This window comes from Semicossyphus pulcher, unplaced genomic scaffold, assembly GCF_022749685.1.
Source record: "Semicossyphus pulcher isolate SPU_LCO1_2020_fin unplaced genomic scaffold, fSemPul1.0.p SCAF_13, whole genome shotgun sequence".
NCBI classification, from domain to species: Eukaryota; Metazoa; Chordata; class Actinopteri; order Labriformes; family Labridae; genus Semicossyphus; species Semicossyphus pulcher.
In genome coordinates this window covers 1352501-1377500 of record NW_027211637.1, presented here as the reverse complement: position 1 = coordinate 1377500, position 25000 = coordinate 1352501, and the positions used below count along the sequence as shown (strand labels likewise).

General features: G+C 45.1%; 1 protein-coding gene across 1 annotated transcript in view; it reads right to left on the bottom strand.

Moving 5' to 3' along the window:
- Positions 1-7983: 7983 nt before the first annotated feature.
- The window catches only part of skia (v-ski avian sarcoma viral oncogene homolog a), a 73734-nt gene continuing 56717 nt past the window's right edge, over positions 7984-25000 (bottom strand). The window contains exons 2-7 of the mRNA XM_069659876.1: positions 16710-16826; positions 15475-15590; positions 14649-14956; positions 14221-14549; positions 12420-12650; positions 7984-11530 (exon numbers count right to left, since the gene is read on the bottom strand). Of these exons, the coding sequence (XP_069515977.1) occupies positions 11342-11530; positions 12420-12650; positions 14221-14549; positions 14649-14956; positions 15475-15590; positions 16710-16826 (1290 nt within the window). The 3' untranslated portion in view covers positions 7984-11341. The remainder of the gene's footprint in view (positions 11531-12419; positions 12651-14220; positions 14550-14648; positions 14957-15474; positions 15591-16709; positions 16827-25000) is intronic.

Here is a 25000-nt window from a genome sequence, read left to right as displayed (position 1 = left end):
CGTGTTTGTGCTGTTGGAGCCTTTTGGAGATTTGTTCATGTAAATATCAGACAGATAATCTGTGTGTGCGCTTTATTGGACGAACAGACCGTCCAACACGTCTCACACACTGTTCTTACACTCACAATCATTTTATTTAGATGTTAGCACTGATTAGCAGCTATCTGTGTCTGTGCTTCATCTGTGCTTTATCTGTGGCGACCCGTGCAGGAAGTCAGGACCGTTGTTGGCTTCTTCCAGCTATCACCACTAAAATAAGTGGGTGAATTAGCCACGGGCACACACCGCTTAGCTTTGATAACTTAGCATTTGCTAACCCCTCGCTCCTCCGCTGCTCCACCCTCTCGTCCAGAGTCACTTCTGCCTCCACAGAATCAACATGGCACAGCGGACGCACAACATGGAGCTTTGAGAAGGCAGTCGACGAACCAATGGGTGACGTCAGGTTTGCTTCGTCCATTATTTATACAGTCTGTGCCTCTAGTACATAAAGCGACCTAATAAAACAACGTGTAATAAATTCTTCCTCTGTAGAGCCGATGTTTTAATGCTTTATCTTCAGACAGTGTGATTCCGATGTAGTAAAAATAATGAGGCCATTTGTAGTGTCATGGTTGTATTGAATAACATTATACTGTCCGTGTTATTCTGTCGATACATTAACATATAATAAACATGGACCCTCCCCGCCTGACAGCAGTGTATCTAACGGCCCGTCCCCCCGTTCATAAGAAGAAATCCTCCAAATGTACTGAATGAATTAAACATGACTTGGTAATTGACTGTACATTATAAACCAGCGGGAGACGTGGAGGCAGAGTAAGGCTGAGAGCTGCACAGACTCCAGAGACTAATGAGCTAACTGCAGGGCGTTCTCCCTCATGTGACTGCTGTAATTGGGTCAGTCAATGGCCCCGTGTGCTGCTGCTTTAGAGGAGCCGTCTGACGTCCCGGCCCACACCGCACACACCATGTGGGCCGCAGCGGCAGCCGGGGAGCAGCCTCAGACCGGCCCGGCGTCTGCTCGCTTACTGTACTGAGTTATGTCGAGGAAATGCTTCACGTAATGATACTGTTCTGCTCTTAGCAATGTTTACATGTGCACGTTTGGGTCAGTGGTTTCACTCTTAATCACTCCCAGTTTAAAGGGCATCAGCACGTGTTCTCTGTGAGCACTCAGTGTGCAGTAAACGCTTCTGAAAGGACTCATGGTAAACAGTTAGTTTCCATCTGATCTTGCTTTGCTCGACTTAACATGGACTGTTATTACTTTTAATCATTATTATAAATAACTCAAGTTCTACTTTAGAGCCCTTCCACAGACTGTAAACCATCTTTGCAGCTTTTTGAAGATATTTTACTAATAAGATAACACACATCAGATAACATCTGTGAAGTGGAATCTCACAGAATCATTACTTTCCCACATATCAAAGCAGAGGTCAGAGGTCAGAGGTGACATGAGGAGCCTCACTAGATTGTTTTAGGATGCCAACGACATCTGGCAAAAAGGAGTACTGATGAAGCCTTTCTGCAAACCAGGAGCACTTACATTTACGTACATCATACCTTCTGTTCTTCAGTAAACTATTAACAAAAACATCACAAGTCTGAGTGGTGCATCATGGGATCAAACGTTTTGATAAATATTTATCTCTTACGAGCACCACGGGGTTACCTCGATGTTTAATTTTAGTTTAATTTTTCATATTTAATGTTTAAGTGCACACAGAGAGCAAAGTGTGTGTATGTGTACATTCCAGGCCAATAAAGCCGATCCCGATTCTGATGAGAGAGGAAATCATTTACATAAATTATGAATGAATGGGTTTTGTGTTAAAAAATGGACGTGGAGTAATACAAGTGTTTGAATGAGTGGACGTCCTGGGGATCAATCAGATGATGTTCCTCTTCCTGTTTTGTAAGAGAGGGTCAGCTGGACCATTGATGGACGTGGAAACAACGTCACCCTCTGGCCTTCTGCCTCATGACCGGGTCGAACGGGACCAACTGGATGGAAAGAGACTGAGTGAATATAATATTTGTATTCGCCTGAATGGATCGATAAACACAGCTCTGCGTCTGACGTCAGGTTCAGTCTTCAGTTTGGCAGGAGCAGTCACGTTCACTGGGTCAACGCGTTAGAAAGGTCTTTAAAAGGTGTCTAACGGTCAGCTTCCTGGCTCAGTTCTGGGTTCATGCTCTTTAACCTCTGAATCTCTGAGTGCAAAGGTTTCAACCTGTGGTTAGAGTAGTATTGACCAATCATGTTTGAGCAGGTTTGGGATGTGCAAAGAGCAGAAAACATCCTCAAAAGATAATTAAGCTTTATCAACAGACAACAATTCCCACTTCAAAAGTGTGTTAGCACTTAGCTGATAGCACATCTGTGAGCTACACGCGCCCTCTCAGAGCTGAGCCTTCGAGCTCAGGACAGGACTGGAATAGACCATAGCAGCTTTTCACTGGAGCTGAGGTACCTGTGGGTTTGATCACTGCTGTTATCTTTCAGTTTCTAGCGTCCTATATTTGTCTGATTTGTTGTTTAAACGTTCAGAATCGCGGTTTCTTTGCCAGGTCCATTTGTATTTTGGTGTAGGTCTTTGGTTTGTCTGTCAAAGAGCTGCAGGTGCTTTTAGCTCAACCAGAAACAAACTCTTTTTTTGCTCTTTATTTGTGCGTTTAGTCAAAGAAACAAAAGAAGCACAGGTGGGAGGAATAAATAATTCAGAGGACGAAAAGGAAACCAAACACTGATCTTACAGAGACTGTCGATGCTCGCCACACATTCACAGACATTAGCTAGTTTCAGTATCTAAAAGGGGATCATGGGATTGTAGTTTCCTAATTGAACCAGAAGTACATAAACAGGCTCAGGTTAGCGTCTGCTTCTTTCCTCTTTAACTTCACAGTTTATTCCAAGGTAAGTTCTGTTTGAGGTACTACTTAGCATCTGTTTCTGTCCTTTCTCTCTCATGGTAAAGTCTGTTTCAAGGAACCCCCGATGTCAGTTCAGCTCACCTCTAGCATCATTTCTTTGCTCTCTAACTTGTGGTCAGGTCTGTTTTAAAGTACACTTTACCTATGAGGTCTATTTGAAGGTATCCTGTCGTGTCTTTTACGATCATCTCTGTCTCGCCGACTTTGTGCTGTTTTAGACCCTGTGGTGTCTCTTTCTTTCCTTTCTAACTCGTGGTTACGTCTGTTTCAAGGTCCCATTTAGCGCGTTTAGTATCTGTGTAGTTTTTATCTTGTTGTTAGGTCTGTTTGTTAGCACATGCTGTCTTTCAATCTTCAGGTAAGGTCTGTTTTAAGGTATCTCTCATTGTCCTCATTAAGGCACACTTAGCTGTTATTTTCTGTGAAGCGGTTCACGTGTGACAGCGTGTTTGGTTCAATTCAGGCACAAAGGCGATTAGGAAACACATCATTGTGTGGGCTTAAAGGGATGGTACGGGATTTTTGAAGTGGAGTTGTTTCTTCCACTAAATTACTCGTTGGCCCGTCTGCAGCGGTGCTATAGCTTCGCTTCCATGCTGACTGTTATCTACCGTACGTAGCGCACTTACTACTGATAACTCTCGAACTATCCCTTTAAAGTGTAGCTCAATGTGGACCTTTTGTTTTAGACACAGCTGGAACTGTACCACATCACCTTCCTCTCCATGAGAGGCGTCCAAAAGTGTTTCATTCAAATTAAAGTGCATTTCTTTTAGGTGTTGAGAACAGCCTGTTAACACACCTGACTCACACAACGATCAACTTTCTAAGAGAACTTGTTAAAAATCCTTTTTAGGAAGCGAAACATGAGAATGAGTGAAACGAGAAGCTTTAGATCTCCAGATGTGACTACATTAAAGACAAAGTTGACTTCTCACTGCACTGCATATGAGGAGCCTACAGCCTTTACTGCGCGCGCACATACACACACACACACACACACGTGTACCCTGGCTCTGTGTGTGCAGACACTAATGAATGTTTACATCCAGCTCTGTCAGGCTGAGTGGGCGTTAACTTGAGACCTAGCGTACATTCCTTTCTAGTTAAGTGTTTGCAGCTCATCATTTCCTTTTTAAGGTTTCACAGTAATTACGGAGGTTTCTCTGCAGCTGCCCTAAAACCATCTCTGTGTACACACACCGGATGAGAGGGTGAACAGGAGGAATGTTTCTGTCTTGTGCTCAGAAACACTCCTCTCTGTTTGAGCTCTGAGCGGCTGCATGTGTTTAATATTTTATCATCTCTTATTCTGACATTTCATGTACTTTTTACTTGTTTTCTCTCTGTGTGTTCTTTATGCATTCGAGCCTGCAAGATGTTTCCTTTGTCTCTTCAGAAGCAGCGGTTACATCTGTATGTTCAAATCAACGGAATCTATGATGTGCAACATAACGAGTTCGTAGTCTTGAATGAGTTTTAGAGCTTTCGGCCCATGCTGAGTCCCCTGGACGTAAAGATTTATACTTTAATGTATTCATGTGTGTAATTTGTGTTTTGAAGACCTACAGCATCACCAATATTGAACACATTTTGTACGAAGACAAATGTGTCATCACTTCTTGTCCTTTATTTTGTCTGTCACCAGTCTCAGCACCCATCAGCCAGTCTGACGATGATATATCCTCTGGGAGTGATGTCCCACATGTCTGGCCTCCGGTGTAACCAGCGTTTAGCGATAAACTACTTCCAGCTCAGACTTCCTCCTCCGTGCGCTGCATTGTTTACAGTCCAGTCAGCAGCTCGAGCAGCGACCGTGTGTTCAGATCAAAGGTAAACTCTCCCTCCAGATGTGTCTGCTAAATAAACGCTGTCATCTCTTGGTTCGTCCCATCCCCCGGAGGAGTGCCCGTTCATCTGTCTGTGCTGAGTCTCAGTCTCACTGTAAACAGTAAGTTACACAGAGGCTGCACTCTGGCTTACTGCAGCGGGATGAAGCCCAAACAGAAACAGATTCTCTTGTGATCGACTTTAATTAACGGCTCTTCAGTTTGCTGAAAGAACAACATCATGATGCAGATTAGGAACAACATGGAGCTTTGTCAGGTCTGTCCTCAAGAGGAGAAGAACACTACTTAAAAGTGACAATTCGTTGATGCATTCAGGGAAGTCGGGAAATCTAAACTCTGAACAGCTTTCGTTACACAGCGTCAAGAGAATTTGTTTATAGAGAAAAACAAGAAGCTAAATCGTTGTCAGATCAGGATGTCATTCTGGTCGATTGTGTTCCTCCTCTTTTGCTCTCCTCACGGACAGTTTTTCCTGCACACGCCGCAGCCTGCTGATACGTGATTGGTCAATACTACTCAGACTACAAATGGACTACAAACTGAAACCAGAACACTTCCTGTACAAAAATCTGATACTGGGCCAACAGAACATGTAGAAAATAGAGTCTGTGACTCAAATATAAAGTCGATAAATCGTCTTAATTAAAGGTGCCATCTGCTCATTTTAAATAGATTTGATACTTAAAGGTAGAATGAGTAGATTTGTTGCTCTGTGTTTGCAGACGCACCATTTAAAGGATCACAGCGAGTGAAGAGAGGAAGTGGTGTAAGTAGTGGACGCAGCCTGAGCAGGAGTGTCTTAAACCTGCATTCTCTCTAATGTCCAGCAGGGGGCGACTGCACTGGTTTTAAAATCAGTCTGATTCTATAGACGTCTATGAGAAAATGTTCCTCCTCCTCTCCTGATTTATTCCCTCAGTAAACATGTTCCTGATGAGTTTATGGTCTCAGTCTCTAGTTTCAAGTCTTCTTCAGCACAGCGTGATGTTCATTTAGTCGCTGATGCTCCCAGTTAGAGTCACACAGACCATAACTTAATATCAGTTACCATGCATTGCAGATACACCTTTCTAACCAAGCTAGTATTAGCTGATAACTTAGCATTTGCTAACCCCTTGCTTCCTTTTGTCCAGGTCACTTATTGCTCCAGAAAACCAACATGGCGACAGTTTAAACGCAGCTATAACACAGCAGTCTGTGGTGGCTGTGAACGTGTTATATACAGTCTATGGCAAGATGTAAAAGGTTATATACAACAGCCGCTCTGCACAATGCTACGCAAAGATTTATCATCCTGACCCCTCTGCTTTGAGTGTGTGTGTGTGTGTGTGTGTGTGTGTGTGTGTGAGTGTGTGTGTAGCACAGCCCCACCCACTGTCAAACGGACACACAGAACTGAGTAGTGGGGGTTACACACTCCTGCCCAAAGGTTAACGCCCAGAAACGTCCAAAACTCAGCATAATAACACAGCCGGAGGTCAGACTGTCTGCAGACTGCAGCACAACTCATGTGGGTCACACGTGGTGACTGAAAGGAAAGATTTGAACATGATATACATTGTTTTTCAGGAAAATCCACCTCAGGCCTTTGACTCATGAGGAGAACTGCTCGGCCGCTTGATAAATAACCTGTCGACGTCATAACGGAGACAATTACAGAAAGTCTGCTACAAAGTGAAGACGTTTGAAAACCAGGACAAAGTACGGAGAGTCTTTGAGAGGACTCTTAAGTTGCATTATGGGAAGTGTAGGATCCAGCTGTTGGACTATAATGATGTCGTTTCTTACAGTATTTTCCAACGCTTCATATCCCAAGAATCTGTACAACTCGATGCTCAAAGGTCATTAATGTTCATGAACTACAATCATTGATGAAAGTATTTTTAGTTCTTGAGATATTTGAGATAAAAGTGTTTAATAGTTTATGTGCACTGTGTCACAGTGTCCTCACTGGGATGTTCTTATTGATGTCATTACTTCTTTAAACACATCATATCTGTAATAACTTAATCTGAAGATAATGGAAGTTATGTTTTAGCTATGTTTTTTTAATATTGATCCAATTTATCAAAAATATATTGTGGCCTTATTTCTACATAAACACATAGTAAAAGATATTTCTACGGAAGCCCTAAGCGGACATGCAGCCATACATTTTATTCACTCAGTCACTCCAATTATTTATGTCAACATAACAAAGCTGCAGCACCGTAACGTCAGGTGATCATAACTCGATCCTCAGAGCAAACAGGCTGAAGTGACCTCATCAGTGTGGGACACGGCAGCACTGCTCTGTGATGTCACAGAGACCCAGGGTTACTGTAGTTAACCAAAACTAAAACTAAAACTAAAACTAGCAGTGAAAAAATAATTTTGTAAAATAAAAACTACAATTTTCTCAAAAACAAAAACTAAATCAGCTCAGTTTTTCCCCCTCGATTCACACTGTGGTTACTATAGCAACCACTTTGTCCTGCTCTGTTTGACTTCCCGAGAGACACTGGTCTAATAATAATGGAAATCATTCTTTCGTCCTTTTCAGCTTCTTTAAATCGAGGCTTTCCTCTGAATACCTGAAAAACTAAAACAAGTAAATTCCTCAAAATAAAAATAAAACGACTTATGAATTTTCAAGACTATAACTGCAGTGAGCAGCCTGTTCTGTTTTCGACATGGACAGAGAATTATCCCGTCATCACGAGAAAACCAGCTTTGATATGTCGAGATTAAGAAGTCGAGCTCTGCAGAAAACAGAGTAAATAACATGTACGGCTGCATGTCCGCTTAGGGCTTCCGTATATATCTGTAGTGATATATTATTTTTTCAGAGATTACTTTTGGACTTGTGATAATAGAAATCATCTCTGGTCACATGTTTCATGTTTGTCAGCAGTGTGAGAGGTTTCACCAAAGAGGACTTCTCCCTGCATGGTTTGAAACCTTTGAACATTTTTATGGAGCTGGTTTCAAAACCATGAATATCTTCTAAATATGAGCAATAAATATATTTATAGCAGAAATACAGTACTACTCAGATGTTTCAGCAACCACCCTGGTTGGAAGCCAATAGTACTGCAGAACAGATGATGTGTGTGCCTCTGAATTAGAATAAGAAAGCCCTCTGTCGGCAGTATTTGCAGGATAATTAGGGTTTATGTTCCATGCAGCGAAAACACCAAACTGGGTCATTCAATCTGGACAAACAACTTTATTTCTGGTAATGCATCTATACACTGTACATTCAGTCACTGTAGTATATAAGCATAGCTATTTTCAAACATAATCTCATAAAGTCCTTTACTTTACAATATAGTCCGTGTCGTGAGAGAAGGGGAGGGGCGTCGGTGGACGGGGGGATGAGGAAGAAGGCGTGAAAAGATGAGGGAAACAAGGGAGATAGATGAATAAGCCAAGCTTCTTTTTCATACTGTATATGTGGCGTTAATAAATGGGAAAGCTTACATTTACCTCTTACATAAAAATATTTCTAGAACTGTAAGGTTTATAGAGTATTAGCAGCAGCATAGGGCTAAAAGATACATGAGGATGAGGGGAGACAATCTGCGAGGAGGCGGAGCCACGTGTGTGCGACCCCGCCCACTATCTGATACTGAACATACTGTTAAAAATATATATGAACTGGTGAAAAAAGTCATCAATATAAAGACTCTACAGTAAAAAAAGAAAAGAAATGGATTAACATGTTTATGTAGGGAATATTCTCTTACGCACTGCATTAACTGTTTTTGAAACATCTCAGTTAAAACACAAAGTCAAAAAAACAAAAAAAAAACAAGACAGCTATTGTAAGAAAAGATTTCTTTTTGAAAAAGGAAACACCATGTACATATATTATACAATATCGTAAATGAAAAACATATTTACATGTGTAAATTATTATTCAAATCTTCACACTGGCTAGTATTTGTCATTAATATGGACTTATTGCTGCTTCGGTCCATTATTTAGCAAAATGATTCTCCTTTAGAAAACAAGACTTTGTTAAACCGCTTTTTCTTTTTGCATCGGGAGCGTGAAGAGCCAATGTCGGTATCGTCTCCCTTCTTTTGTAGAAAACCATGAGTAAAGTAAACTACACAGGCTATCACCTCTTTAGAGTGTAAAAACAACTACAAAATGTACCAATTTAAAGTCTGCCAAAGTCGCAGCGTTGTTCTCTGAGCAACATCAGTGATGTGAGATAAGAAAAGGGCTTCACATAATGCCCTCGGTTTTATCCTCAAACTGGGAATAAACAGCTTCGTCTTATATACAACCCAAAGTAACAATTCACCAAAAGCAAGTGGCTTCTCAAGGTCTTCTATAAAAGTTGTTTGAACATGCATATCATCGGTTTCAAATGAAGGAAAAAAGCACTCATTCAGAAAAAAGCCTGTAGCATCGAGCGTTTGTTCAATTGTTCTCTGCATTGAAAAAGAAAACGTTTGTAAACTGGTTCATTTTTAGGAATACTGATAAAAAGAGCTGCTGAGCGAGGGAGGGGCTTTTAATTTGAAACCTGCAAACAGGAAGTAGATGAGAGGCCCAGCCCCAACAGCTTCATCATCACTTTTCCTTCTCTGGAAACCTTTCGCCCACGTCCAGGCACTTGAGGTTGTCCAGCATCGCATTTAGACTTTTTTTTTCTTCTTTTTTTTTGCAAGTGTGAAGTTTTTTTTCTTAAGAACAATAAACGGTGTGTTGCTTTTTCATCTCTTTTCTAAATAAGACAAATTGCTTTATATTGTAGAACACAATAAAACCCTTACACGTACAGTATCAATGCCCAATAACTGACTATATGTATGGCAAACTCTCGCAAATTTCATGCATAAAGAAAATATGAGTTTCTATTGAAAAAAGTGAACATAACAGACGAGCAATAAAATATCTCCACGTTTAAAACAACATCAACAACCAAAGGAAAAATAGCATTAACACAATGTACATTCTGATTGCATTGTACCCACTATGTGACGGCAGATTCAGGCGTCTGCCTCTGGAATAAAATCGCATTTTATTCTTCGAACATGAGACTGTTTGTTCGGCTCCTCTGGCGCTTCGCCCGGCTGACACTCGCTGTAACGTGTCAGTTATTTTACAAAATGAGACAAACTCAGGCCAGAAGTTCAGCCAGCGACAGGTGGAGCCTTTTCTCTCTCCGTTTATTTACAATACTTTGCCTTTAGAAAACAGAACAACAGTATTTATTCGCATATAATCAACAAATGCTTACTGGGTTTATATGGTAGCAGTCATGTATAATGATGTTCTCAAAGTAAATTGAAGACAATAGTGGGAGTACAATGCTTTATAACAGTATTTTGTTATGACAAAGTGCGATTCATTATTGTAAAGTTAAAAAACAACAACATATATTTATATTTACAGACCTTAATTTAATTAAAATGAACATTTTGTGGTTCCTGCCAAAGAGCGCCCCGTCCTGCCCACTGCGATTTCAGATGTTCTGAGTAAAAAACGTGCCGGTTTATCTCTCACACTCACATCTGGAGGATTTTATCTTCACAAGATAAAGACTTCAGGGTTTGACCCAAATGCTTAAAATAACAGATGGAAACCAACGTGTGTGTGTGTGCGTGTGAGAGAGAGAGAGAGACGGCGACTGTTGGATTTGTTATTTATCTTCCCAAACAAGTGCTCTCTAAAAACTTAAACACGGCATGGTTTCATTTTCACCTCCCATCCCAGGGTTTGATGAAGAGAGAGAAACATCAACCCGCCGGCCGCTCGGAGAAATGAGAAAGAAATGATTTAATAAAACAACAATGGGAGGAAAAGACGGGTCGCCTGACCTCCGGGCTCCGTGCTTTCCCCCCTCAGTGGACGGCTATGGCTTCCTGAAAAACCGACAAACCCACGGTGGCACTGTGGAGAGTTCATTTGCTTGTTTTGTTCATCTTCTTATTTATTTGTATCTTTTTATATTTTTTAAACTCCAATATCACAGAGAAACAAAGAAACTGTCTTTTTTTCTTTACATGTCGCTATGTAGTCTCTTAAATAGCTTATAATGTGTTCCTCCATCGTCGTCGTGGCGAGGGTCGGGGGTGGAGACTTTTCAGGGTTAAATGCGAGCCCCGCCCTCCCGGCCACATCGCTCCAACACCTCGACAGCTGTGTGACTCTCATATTATACCGTCTTATTATCACAGGAGAACTCGTTCCCCGCGTTCATGTCAGAGAGAACACAGACACAGACATGTGGCGTGCTTTGCGTCTGGTTTTCTTTCCTGTTCAGAATCCAGGTTTCAGCTCTGTGAGTTCAGAAGGCGCCTGATTTAACAACACGTGTTTCCTCGTCGCAGCATCGTACTTTGCTGCTTCCAGTCCAAGGACCTCTCACGTGACTCTTCGTGGGATGGATCAGGACACAGTTCTCGTCTCGTCTCTTATTGTTAGCGATGGACAGTGTTGCGATGTGGCCGGCCCCGGGCTCCTGGGTGTGTTTATGGTCCGACATGGGCAGAAGATGTTTGGGGATCATGGCGATGGGGGGGAATGGTTGGGCGGTGAGGTTGGCTGCTGGGCTAGTTGTCAGCTGGCGTCTCCTTGGGCGTCCCCTCCTTGTCACTGCTGGATTTGGGCCACAGTTGATGCTGTAGCTCCTTCACCACCCTCTCAAGATGCTCCCTGGCCTCCCGCTCCTGCAGCAGGTCTGCTCGGAGCTGCTCGCGGTCCGCCTCGGCGTGCTGCAGCTTCATCTGGAGGTCCTCGATCTGGAAAACACATGGCAGGAAACAGCTGAAGTTACACAGAGGAAGAGACGGTGTGGTGCATAATGATCCAACCAGCAGAGCGGCTTTGGATCACATGTTACATATATGGTCGAGGGCTCTCAGCCTTTGAGATGGCATCAACCATTGGCCTGACCCTAGTCAACGTTGCCCTTTAAATTGACCCTTTGCTAAACTCCTCCCCCCAAGACCATGGCATGATGTTTAATTCTGCAGCTTCTCAGTTGAATAAGCTGAAGTTTCGATGTGTAGTAACACTGGAAAACTAGTTTGGAAACGATTTCTGCAGGGTCGTCATCATTCAGGACGCTTCCTGTCACGTTATCAAGCTGTATCTTTGAGAGCACTAACATCGTGCTTCTGAAACCTCGCCTGTTTTATCGTCCTAAAGCAAAAATAATGTCTGAAGCATGTTTTCTTAAAGACAGGCTGCAAAGACGACTGCCGTCTCTGCAGGGAGGAACACAGACGCAGCTGGAGAGCATAACCTCCCTCTTGTTTTGTCTAATCTGCATTTCCCATGGTGCTTGAGGGAAGTAGACGTCTCTTCCTGTTTCCTTTCAGAGGGGGACTTATCATACATCTGTGCACTCGGGCTACACCCATTTATTTTCGACAGAGGAAGAGGAAATGTGGCTTTTTTCTTGCCCTCATCTCTGCTGACCTTGAGAGTTTTTCAGACGGTGATACTCTGAAACGTTGCAATTAGTGCGAGCGTGTTGACATACTCGTCTAGAGGCCGTGTTTGACTGTTAGTGTTCATGCTGGTTTCACTTTTACAAACGTTTCTCAAAAGTATCATCTCAGAGTTGAACCCGTTTTTTAAGCTCAAAGCGAGAGTAACTCTTCACATGAACTCGCTCTGACTGACCTGCGCCGAGTACTTTGCACGCAGACGTCCAGCCTCGCAGCCTTTGTCGCAGACCCTCAGCTGCCTCGCCTGCTCCAGCTCCCGCTTCAGACGGATCCGCGACTCGTTGGCCTCCTTCATCTTCTTCTCGCTCTCGGCTCGCAGACGCTCGATCTCCTTCCTCAGATTTCGCTTTGCCTCGGTCGCCTCCCGCAGCTTCTCCTTCTTGGCCACCCGCAGGAACTCCAACTCCTGTGAAGAAGAGACCGTAGACGTTAGCATCAAACAACAACAGCTCCCTTTTTACATGATTTGAATCTATCACGAGTGTAACAGTCTCCCACAGAGCTTATGTAACCTCTGAGAATGCCGGTGGATTTATCTGTCACATGGCTGTTTGACTTTGTGTCTGAGCTGTTGACACCCGAGAGCAGCGGCTTGTTACAGGAGGCTGAAGTGTCCATGTCAGTGTTTACACTGGGCCAAGTCAGGGGTGAGGGCAAAGTGTGGGCTGACAGAAGTTAGGTTTCCTTCCTCTGAATCATTGACAAAGTGTGAGTGTGTGTGTGTGTGTGTGTTAGGGAAACACACCCAGAGCCTACTCATGGGAACATAGCAGTTGGTACAAACACGTCTGTCATCGAGCTTTGTTGGTTTCTACAAAAAGAGTGAGAAGAAACAATCCCCATCACACCCTTTACTCTACGAGTACATGAGAACTGTGTGAGCACGGTGAGGAACCGTCCGGGCCGCGGCCAGCTCGGCTAAACGCAGCAGGAATAATTTAAGGTTTAATGTAAGGCCATTGTTCGTTTAGCCCGGTTGGTCTTGTGTTCTCTCTCCACAGCTCCTCTGATGGAAAGTGAAAGTGGAATACTGTCACACTGCACTCCCTCTTCTCTCTCACCCACACACACTCCTTCGTCTGCGCGTTTTTGTTCTCAGTCCAAGACCAAAAATAAAAATGGAAGTCTGGCCCTTTCCCTTCGCAGCAACATCCGCTCTCATTGTTATCACTTGCCAACTCATGCTAAGCTTAGCGGACGGCGATAACGACTTCTAATCCACTTCTGCATTATGATGCCTGAGCTGGAGTCGACTCCTCAGAGTGCCAACTTTAAAAAAAGTTTCTGTCTGGTCTGATTTCAAGAAGCTTAAAGTCTGCCGGAGCTGTCAGGGGCAGCTCGGGCTGGGAAATCCCATTCTCTCAGCCAGCTCTGATACTCATCACGGTGCACGTACATGAAACACAGTGTAAATATAGCACACGAGAGTGAGAATAGAGACACTTAATCAGCAGGGTGGAAGATCTAAATACCAACACTACACAGTGAGATCAGGCTGCTGCTGCGGGCAGAACGGGAACATATTCAGAAGCTTTGCTCGTGTTATTCTCCCTGTGTTTGCTGTTCAGGTGAAGCAGTGTGATCCTGAGTATGATTCAAACTGTTTGAGAAAGAAACTTCAAGGGCAAAGCAAGTCCAAGTCAAGTCAGTAGTCAGGCCATACAACTACAATCGAGGTGTCGAGTCAGTCGAGACAAATTAAATTAAAAAGTCAAGTCTGACGTTAACCAAGTGAAGACTTGACCCGTCAAGGGTTAGGGTTAGTTAGGGTTAGTTCAACCAAGTTCAACCACAGTCCAATTCCATCAACGCACGGCCAAATCAAGTCCGAGTCTCAGGTGAATCAGGAGAACTTCATGTCATATCTCGAGTCAGTCAACATGCCACTCTGAAGGACAACTGGTAACATGACACTCACTAAGGTCAACACACTTCATACATTTGTCCTTCAGTTAAAGGTTGAAACAGATCTCTACCTGCTGGAGGCTGCGTTTGGCCTGCAGAGCCGACCCCAGCTTCTCCTCCTGCTTCACCCTCATCTTCACGATCTCGTGCAGGAACTTCTCCTTGGACTCTTTGGAGTCGAGGCCGCTGTCCAGCGCCTGCCTCAGGCTCTCCAGCTCCGACTCCAGCCCCAGCTCTGGAGGGGTGACGGGGGCAGGGACGGGTGCGACTGCAGGGGGAGTGCCCTCGGCCGACGTGACGGTGCAGATGGACCCCTGGGCGCCTGGCGAGCTCAGGTCCTTGGCTGAGCTGCTGGACGAGGTGAAGGATGGTGACGACAGGGAGGACAGGGACGAGGTGACTGTTGGAGAGACCAGAGACACGACAAAGGGTTAGGTTTAGAGAGCTCAGTTTAGCTAGCAAACAATCTCACACATCTTGTTTCTGGTTCTTTGCTTACATTCGTCACGGCTCTCCACCTCGATCTCCACCTCAGAGTCCTTGTCTTCCTGAGGTGGGGGCGGTGGTGGCAGCTTGCTGGCAGCTGATGGCGGAGGGCAGGGGGCTTCTGGAGCCGGGAGCTCCCCTGTGGCTCGCCTCTTGCGGGGCCTGGAGGTGGCGTGGGCTCCCTCACCTGGGGGTTCGCCTCCACTTGGGTGGGAGGTGCTGGGAACCGAAGGGGACATGGGCCCCACCTTCCCCAGGGGCAGCGGTGTGAGGGCAACATTGGGGGCCACAGCTTTCTCCAGGCTCTTGTAGTTGTAGAAGCTGAGAGGAGAAGAAGACTGTTTAACTTTGTGTCTCTTTATGTTTAAAGAACAAACCAAGGTGACTTCATTAACAGCTGAATTCTGCATGAAAGCAAACACAGCGAGCACATATTGAAGGCTCTGATTTGAGCAGCGTTCTCCAAACAGGGTAAAGAAACACTCTGATAAAGAGCCTGCAGCTTCATCCTCCCACTTCATGAGAAACTGGGCCAGATCTGCTGTGATACGCTGCAGCCTGCACGGCCATCACTGTGCCAAGTGGGTGCCCACAGTATGAGTGTGTGTCAGATGTGTGTGAATGGTGTGTGTGGGAGGCTGTGGTACAGTCAGACTTGACCCCTCTGACACCAGCCCACCCAGACAAGTGAGAGAGCATGCTGGGAGCTCATCAGACCCAGATGAACAAAATGGATGTCAGAGAAGCTTCTAGAAAAGTCCAGATCGTTTCACTGTTTTTAATTCTTTTAAAGAACTGCGTGGGGAGGTTTGCTGTTGTCCGCACGGTGCGGGGCTCACCTGTCTCTCAGCAGGGCCAGGGGGTGACTGGACGGCTCCTTTTCTCCAGCAGAGATGTGGGGGGACCAGGGTCTGAAGGCAGAGGGCCTCTGCCTGGGCTGGATGCAGTTAAGCCCCTGAAAGCAGGAAAAAATATGCTTACACTTTTGCAAAAATCAAGCAGCTGTCGACGTCCACAGTCAGTTTATGATTTCAGCCTCATTCTAACAGCGTTCAGACCGAAAACAAAAACAAATCGTTTTTCTCATTTGTTGAACACAAACACAAATATTCTTCCTTCCTTCCAGATGCATCAGAAAACCACTGCCATCGTGTCGGGGTTCATAACCTCCGAAGATCTTTTCGCCTCATGGTTACCTCTACGTTTATTAGTCGTATTTAAGAACCCAATTCTGCAGCCTATAAAAAGTTCTGTGACTGAGATCTGACCGTTTCCTCGTCTCTCTGAAAGGTTAGAGTTCACCACACATGATGGGGTTTCCATATTACGCAAGTTTAAGCTTTTATAATACCTTATTGCTGGTTTCAAATATTCACACATTAGAGTTAGTGTGCTTTTAGTTTGCAGTCAATTCTTTCCATCAGTTTTTGTTTTTACATACGTGTTAGTGATTTTTAACAGAATGTGCTGAAAAATCTTTCATAATTTTTCATAAGAATTTGCTTCAGTTTCAGGATGCTCTCTGCTAAATGTCATACCTGCAAGAGTATTTCTGCAGCTGCAGTCGCTCCATGTGTGCACTAACATCTTGTAGCCAAAGGCATCTTTTAAAAAAGAGGTTTTTGGGCCCCCGAGACCAAACGGCCCCGAGTGGGGAGTGGTCGTCATCGTCTTGTGATGGCCCACGTCGTAGGCCTGCTCTACATGTAGACTGTAAGAGTGTGAATACCTCCTCGTAAGTAATCGTGCTGCAGAGACTGATTCATTGTTTCTAACCTGATCTCCATGTCGGATTTTTAGGGAGTATTGATCCTCCCGGTGAACATCCATCATGATATTTCGGATGTATCGCGTTACGCTGAGATCTAGAACTCCTTCTCAGAAAGTGAACCTGTGCAGCTCGTCGCGTCTACAGTTTCCCTCCTCTGTTTGCACCGCTTGCCAAATCTAAATTTAAGCACGACCCTGTTCCAAAAACTTCTGTATAATATTACATGACATCTCATCTCTTCCCGTGCATCATCATCATCAACATCATCATCATCATCTCCTTCCTGAGCTTAGCAACACCAACCTTATTGGAGGCGGCGAGGGACTGGAGCCAGTCGTGCTGCTTCTCTTTGTCGCACAGCGGGGACTGCGAGGGGAAGTCTTCATGTTTGGACTTCTTGAACGGGATGGGATCAGACACCTGCGAGACAGGAAGGACAGTTCAGTTTAAAACATGTAGGATAGCTTAAAAAGGTGAAGTCTTAGAACAATATTATGTGTACTTCTTATCTGATGTGTTTCATGGCGGCAGCTGTGAAGTTGTGCTGCAGGACAGTCGCAACAAAGAGACTTGTAATCTTAATTAAGAGTGAAAAACGAGCAGTTATGAAGTTTAAATCAGGACAACACTCCGTCTGCAAACAGGAAAAGAATCTGTCCGACCTCAGACAGGTGTCAGTGTGCAAACACGTCCGACACAAGTCGATTATTTTTCCCACGTGGTGTAAACGCAGCACATGTTGCCCACTTGGCAGCGGGCTGAGGGCTGTCACAGTAAAATGTCAGTGAACTGAAAATGCACCCAATAGAGTCAGACAGGCCGATAACTGTGTGTGTGTGTGTGTGTGTGTGTGTGTGTGTGTGTGTGTAGGGCTGTCTGATAGGGGAGTGCCAGCGGAGGTGTCTGATAGCTGGAAGTGTGTTTAAATGTAGGTGTGGTGTTGACTTTGTGTGTGTGTGTGTATATTTATACGACTGGGGAGGTTACATCAGGGTTACCAAGTTGCATGCACAGACACACACGCGCGCACACACACACACACACACACACACACACACACACACACACATAGAACCAGGTTATGGCGCTGTCTCACACACCCGTCACACACAGTATCCAATACAGTTAGGTGTGTTTGCTCATGGGCAGCCAAGAGAGGAGGCAAGAGGTGACAGAGGTGGGGCAGTGTGTGTGTGTGTGTGTGTGTGTGTGTGTGTGTGTGTGTGTATGATTGTGTCTGTCACACACAGACACACTCATACAGACAGACAGACAAGTAAGGGTTTGTTTCTCTTCCCTCGTTGGTTCGGCTGGCTTTGCAGCTATGACCTCAGCTTCTCCAAGCTGTGGCTGTCACTAGCTGCCACACATACACAATCACACACACGCACACAATGTCTGGCAATTCTTTGAACAAAGTGTGTGTGTGTGTGTGTGTGTGTGTGTGTGTGTGTGTGTGTGTGTGTGTGTGTGTGTGAAGTTAGGGAGTGTGTTAGTCCTTTCTTCATGCTACCTGGAACCTGATTTCAGATCTCTGTATAAAGCCAGAGCTGCTGGAGGACAGATTACACAGCTAATCAAACACAGCAGGAAGTGAATTATCCCGCTTTAAGTCCACCTGAACAGAGACTGAACTACTTCTCAGAGGTCTCATGTGAACAGGAAATGCTTCACATAAATGACACCTTTAATATTCGGCTTTCTTAAAACTTCTACACTTTCAGATCTTACAGAAACATTGTTTGAAGAGAGAGCAACACCACCACTAATTTAACATGTTGTTCATTTGTGAATATTTGTCTGAAATGGGCTTAAAAACACAAATCCTCTAATGTTCTTCATAAACAGGTATTCTTAAGATAAACCAGAAACAGCCTTTCTTCCACGCCACCAGACTCCATTTACAAAAACTCTCGTTTTATCTCGCAGATTACTGGAGTTGACAGTGTAGCACGGTCGTTTGGTTGTTTTGTCATGTATTACAAAAATATTGTGTTGGATCCAAAGTAATCATTTAAACACCAAAGTCACACAATTACACAAACAAACTCACTGATCAAGTCAGCTGCACACAGTCAGCTCCTGTGTCCTGTGAGGGAAAATCTCTGTTTTTGTCAATGGAGTCTGGTGTGTTTGCAGAGAGCGATGAAAACAATCCTCTTCCTCTGTAACAAAAAGGTCTATCTCTGTAGGGATCCTTTCTGTCATGTTGTCACACACTTAGAAGAACAATCTGAGCCTGTCAGTGGAAACAACAAGAACTTTTAGTGGACGACCTTTGACCCATCAAGGATTATGTTGCAGCCATTACAGCCTGTTTCTTGTCGTACCTTTTGATCATTTAAAACCCAAAACATGTAAAAGAAGAAGCAAGAAACATGCGGAGGAAAGCTGCAGGTCTCTTGACTTCTGGAATAACTGTACATGTATGTTTCTCTCTCTCTCTCAGCGTGTAGAGGTCATGTGTTGGAGGACAGGTCACACATGTGATGCAGATCAGCTCTGTCAAACCAGCAACATTTCTACAGGCGATAAACTCACTCGTACAGTTCCCTCTCTCTCTCTCTCTCTCTCTCTCTCTCTGCATGTCTCTCACTCTTATTTTCTCTCTGTGAGGATCTCCCTCAGGAATCTGCAGCACTGTGCGCGTGCACACACACACGGCACCCCCTGCGTGGTGTCAACAGGTGGTCATTTGTAATGGGCTTAGACTCTCTCTCTCTGTATCTGTGCGTCTCTCTGCCATGTTGGCAGCGTGTCGCGCGTAACCACATGTCTGTGTAATCAGAGCCGCTCTCTCAGGAAAGTAGCGTGGCTAGACGGACAAATACCGGCGAGGTCTGCTGACGTGACAGCTGTCCTGGATCCGACACGGACCTGATGTGCAGCTCTGCGACTTTCAAAGACTTTCCAGGACAACACCTGACTGCCTCGATGACCATGGGACGTCTCTAGCAATGTGAAGTTGTAGGAGAAAATGTTTTTCTTAAGGCTTCTATTGAGTCTTTCAAATATGCATATTATATTTTCAATGCATTTCATTTAAAATACAGTAAATAAGAGAAATCTGACATCATTGAAGAGCTATTTTTATACAAAAAGCTCCATCCGAGATGTTGATGTCCAAGGACATCAGTTACACGTGGTTTTCATTGGTCCTCATGTAGCGTCACCCTGAATCATTACTGCATCTACAGGCTGCAGGATTCATCGTCCTGCAGCTTTAACAGGAAGAAATCCAGATTTCACTTGTAGTTTGTTGGTTCAAGAAAGAAAAGTGTTCTTTAGTCAGAAGTGAAGAAGCGCTTCACAGGCTGTGGTTGTTGTATGTGTTAAAGAAGACAAACACTGCAGCAGTAGATAGTCCTTGCTGTGGTTGGCAGGTTTGTGGGTTATCTAGAGATGAAGAGATGTGGCCTACATATCAGGGCAGCAACGCAGGGCCAGAGGCAAGAGGCTAGAGCCTGCAGTTCATTTCCCACACACACACACACACACACACACACACACACACACACACACACACTGCACTGCGTCTGGGCAAAGTCTCTGTGCCACGTGCCCGCCCTCATCTCGTGGATTACCGGTTGCCAGCGCCGCGGCTTTCCGTCAGGGCGAGATCCGGCCCCGGTAATCTTGGACGGAGGAGAGCGTCAGGGGGTCAGCAGTTGGCAGCTGAGCTCGCGGGGCTCAGCGAGGGAGGGAGGGGCTGCAGGGAGCGAGAAATCTGCATGTCTAGATTACTGAGCAGGGACGGAGAGACGTGCAGCGAACAGACAGCCGGGGAGGGAACTCCTGCTTTAAAGGAGGTTTCAGGTGATCCTGTGAAAACACGTCACTTTAATGTGATCCACTGGAAGTGATCCCGTCAGAGAGCGTGATCTATTCTGACGGGGGGCCCTGGGATCAAACATTATCGCACTGGCTGAGGGTGTGCAACATAAAAACGTGAGAAATCCTCACACACATGTGCACACGCACACACAAACACACAGACCCTGACCGAGGGGTGAGAGGGGGTGAGAGGGTGAGGGGTGGGGGAGAAACTCGACAGCTCTCTCCTGATAAGACTCTGACTTACAGCAGGTGATAGACCTGAGCTCACTTCAAAGACACACACAACGCATGTGTGTGAGTGTGTGTGTGTGTGTGAGTGTGTGTGTGTGTGTGTGTGTGTGTGTGTGCGCGCGCACTGTATCCCCTCTATGATCCGGGCTGGATTACACAGCATAGACAGGAAGTCACACGTCTAAAATAAGGCTTTTAGATTAGGCGAGGTGTGTGTCAGACGTGCTCAGACTGCTCCGTCTTTACACTCGACAGCTCACAGAGAACATGACACCGTGACATCGTGTCGAAGAACTAACATTACACTGGTCCTAAACTGGCACTTTATTAACCCTTTGAGCTCTGCAGGAGAAACACTCCCTCTGTGATTGATATGTCTTATTTCAAAAGGCCGAAGCCTGAGCTATCTTTTGCAAACACAGGGAGTTATCTTTCTGTTTGAGTTTTTATTTAAGATCGATTTAAAACGGAAAGTTAAAAAATGATGTCACCTGGCCTTCTTGCAGCTGCCCACGCTGTTCTTACCGCAGACCTGCAGAGTAATGATGTCATGAACACGAGATGACGAGCTTTCCTTTGCAACAAAAAAAAAAAAAGGCTTTGGCTGGCGAAGCTTTTATTTTAGATGGATTTAAACATGAACAAACAGCAACATTTTATAATTGATGCTCTCCGTGTGGAGCTGCAGCGCTCGGTCGTCTAACAGTTTATATTTTCAAGCGAAGGAAAGACACAAAAATCATAGCTGGCCCTTTGAAGCACATATCTGTCAAACGCTAATTTACAGCCCCTTACTTCACACAGGGCAGCTAGGAATAGCCCCTGCATGAGAAACGCACAAAGCCGCGAGTCATGGGGCAGCATGTGTGGAAACAGTGAAAGTGGCAGCCTCGTCTCAGCTGCCATCGGGGGGCCCCATGCAGGGGCTCCTGTGTGAGCATGTGTCCGTGGATGGGTGGATGTGTGTGTGTGTGTGTGTGTGTGTGTGTTTGTATGTGTGTGTGTGTGTGTGCAGCAGAGACAGGATGGGTGGAGTGATAACAGTCTTCTCGGTTCGAGTCTGTCTGTGCCTTTTGAAACCCTCACAGTTTGAGAGCACTTCCTCTGTCTGCAGGACGCTGCTGTGTGTCTCACTGATGCACGAGCAGCATGTCATGAACATTACACAGTGAAGAAGTCCTAACAGCCAGAGGACACCAACATGTACAACAGCCCTCTAACCACCTGATTTAGGGTCTGCTCAGGACATTTAAATAGAGGTGCATTAGATCAGTAACGAGGGAGAACTCCCCTCTGAGGAGCAAAATGCACATACATGGAGTTTAGAGAAATTACATAACTGCTGGTAAGACGAGTGGGGAAATGAAACTTTCACATGCTGACCTTAAAGCAATGACTTCTTAGGAAGTTGTGCACATTCAGAAATGTTCCCTATAGAAGTCTCACGCTGGGAAAACGCCCCAGGAGGAATGCACGAAATGTTCCAGCAGAGCTTCTTTGGGACACACTCAGGTCTTTATTCTGTTTCACCTTTTTTTAACTAATCAGAAAGTTCGTTTGTTGTTTCGGGACGGTCACACACGAGTCAGTCAGGGGGATCAGACAGAAGATGTTTCTGTGGCATTCTCTCCATGACGACAATAAGGCGTCCGATGAAGAATCCTTGTTCACTTAATCGGAGTTCAGCAGTGAGGAAAGCAGCACATTTCAGGTAAAGGTTATCTGGCGAGGAAGCGAGGAGGAGCGAGGAGGAGCGAGGAGGAGCGAGGAGGAGCGAGGAGGAGCGAGGAGGAGCGCTGAGACGCTGCCTGCTGATGAAAACACGAGTGTCACTCTGAAGTCTGCCAGCTTTAAGACGAGCCGCTCTGGTGACAGACGCCTTTACAGGAGGGAACACTGAATCTGTTTCTTGACACAACCTGTCATTTCCATCTAACCCGCCACCTAGTTTCATTTTCTGCCCCTCCCTCCCCAAACACACCCCCCCCCCACCCTCCTCACCCTCGCTCTGTTCGTCTATCTGTCTGAGTGCGTTTCCTGTGTCATAGATTACAGGATGTCCTCTACAAACAAGCAAGATTCCAGTCACACAGAAAGCAAGCAAGCAAGATGAGTGAGACAGAAAGTTCACAAAGCATTATGGGTACTAAAGCCAGCGCAATCTAAGGGGACAAGATGTCTGTGAATGATGGCAACGTGATTTAAAGACAATCCAGAAGCCCGTCAAATATGTAAATCAGGACTTTCTGAGAGTTTTAGAACTTTGCAGCTTATTCCCAAAGTGTCTCTGTGAGAAAACAAAACTTATACTTTATACTTTACCATACATCATACATAATATCTCATGTTTCATTTTTTTTTAGATCATTTAGAACAACTGCTCTGAAATAAAACAAATCCTTGTAAGAAGAAACACAATGTCTGAAAAACTACAATAAATGATTTATAGTGATGCATGTTCCTCTGCCAAATATAAATATAACTTTATCATGATACCACAAAAATAACAACGAGTTCGACACATCTGTGCAGGTTGTTCTAAGTTGATTTATTCTGCACGATGTTTGATAAATTAGACAACAGAAGCTGCTTTAGTCTTTCCTGCAGCTGTAAACCAGATCTAACAGTCAGTGAGAATCTTCACACGTAGACGACATGAGAAGATTGTGAAATGTGTGACAGCTCAGAGGAGTGGGCCGCATGTTGCTCCTGTGTGTATGTGTGGGTATTCTTTAACACCATTTCCTTTACAAAGAAGTCTTTCCTGCTTTGACCACATAATGTTCCTGAGTGTGCAGCAGACCGCGCTGCTGTCAGAGACAAACAGGGTGCTAAACACCCCCCCCCCCCCCCACCCCCCCTCCTCAGACTAAACGGAGATAAAAGGCCAAACAACCTGTTTTCTTTGCTCTTTCTTCGCTCAGGAGGGCGAACGGAGCCGCACCCTGCCTGTGACCTGACTTTGGCCTCCCTGCATGTCTTGCTCAGGGGCCCGTAGTGGTGGAAAGGGAGGGGCCCCTTCCTGGAGGCAAAGTGAGAGCGTATATTCAGCATCGGCCACAAAAGAGAGAACAGAAGCCGCACATGCTGGGAAACAAACAGGTGTCAGACAACATGTCGTTCTGCTGTTTGTGCGTTAAAACCCTGACATGGGTCTGAGGCTGTGAGCTTCACCCTGAGCTCTGAGCTGCTTCATGTCTGACAGGAGCTGAGCAGTGAGCTGTTCGCTCTGCAGAGTTCCTTTCTATTTCAATATCTCCGTCTGAATGCCGCTGACTCCTCTCCCTCTGACTGTGCGTGTGTGTGTGCGTGTGTGTGTGTGTGTGCGGTGTAACACCCAGACGAACATACAGGATAAAAATATAGCGCGCACTGTGGCGGCTCACTCGAGTGAGATTCCTCGACTGTGTGTTTGTGGGTTACACACACACACACACACGCACACACACACACACACACACACACGCAGAGCTCCAATTTTGGCATCTAGCTCATCCCACCGTCGTCTCCTTGGCTGAGGAGTCACACAGAACAATAGGGCCTCTGTCTGCAGTGAAGTAAATAGCAAAAACACTTTACACAGTTACAGTCAAACTGCTGCAGCGCTGCACTGCGAAGGATCAAATTAATCTCATTATTCAGACTCTCTGCGGCACTGACTTCAAGATGAACTGGTTTGCTGACTACACTTGAAATGACCTCATCTAAAATTCACTTTGATACAGTGAGCAGTCATTTCTCCTGCGCTCAGCACATAAGTTACTCTGTTTATTCACCTCAAGTTTAAAAGGAGCAAGTATTAACTGGTAGAGAACAATGTTAGGACTGGAAGACGCCTGCCAGGCACAAACTGGCAAACACAGCGTGTGTGTGTGTGCAGATGTGCAGACTATCAGGTAGCTGTATACAGACTGAGGCCCCCGCAGTACCTGCCCGTGCTACCTCTCCCCTCCTAACCCATCATTTATCCCATTAGCAGGGAAGCGTCTCCTACATTCCCCTGCTACTTGAAAGAAAAACAAAAAGTCTGACGCTGTTTCCACGCTCCGCGCCAAAAACAGCTTGTATTGATAGAAAACATGCTCGCTCTCCTGTCACCTCCCAGAGCTGTCCTGGAGCGACAGTATGACGCTGACTCCTCAATGCCTTCTTATTTCAACATTTCCTTTCATACATTTCAGAGGGTTTTTTTTCCAAGTAAACTGTGTGGCACCAAGTCTGCTGTTGGTCTCCTTTTCCGGGAAGAGTCCAGAGAGACTGAAAGAAAAAACAGGAGAAACCTCCCAGAGCGGCCGTCGCTAGGCTAAAGGCTAAACTCGTGAAACAACTGCCAGATCTCAAAACCTTTCAATAAGTAAACAAATGTGTCTTTGAATAAGTTTAAACCTCGTAGCAATATGTTGTAGAAGATTGATTCAGCGAGCAGCCGCAAAACAGGCTGTAATGGCTGCAACATAATCCTTGATGGGTCAAAGGTCGTCCACTAAAAGTTCTTGTTGTTTCCACTGACAGGCTCAGATTGTTCT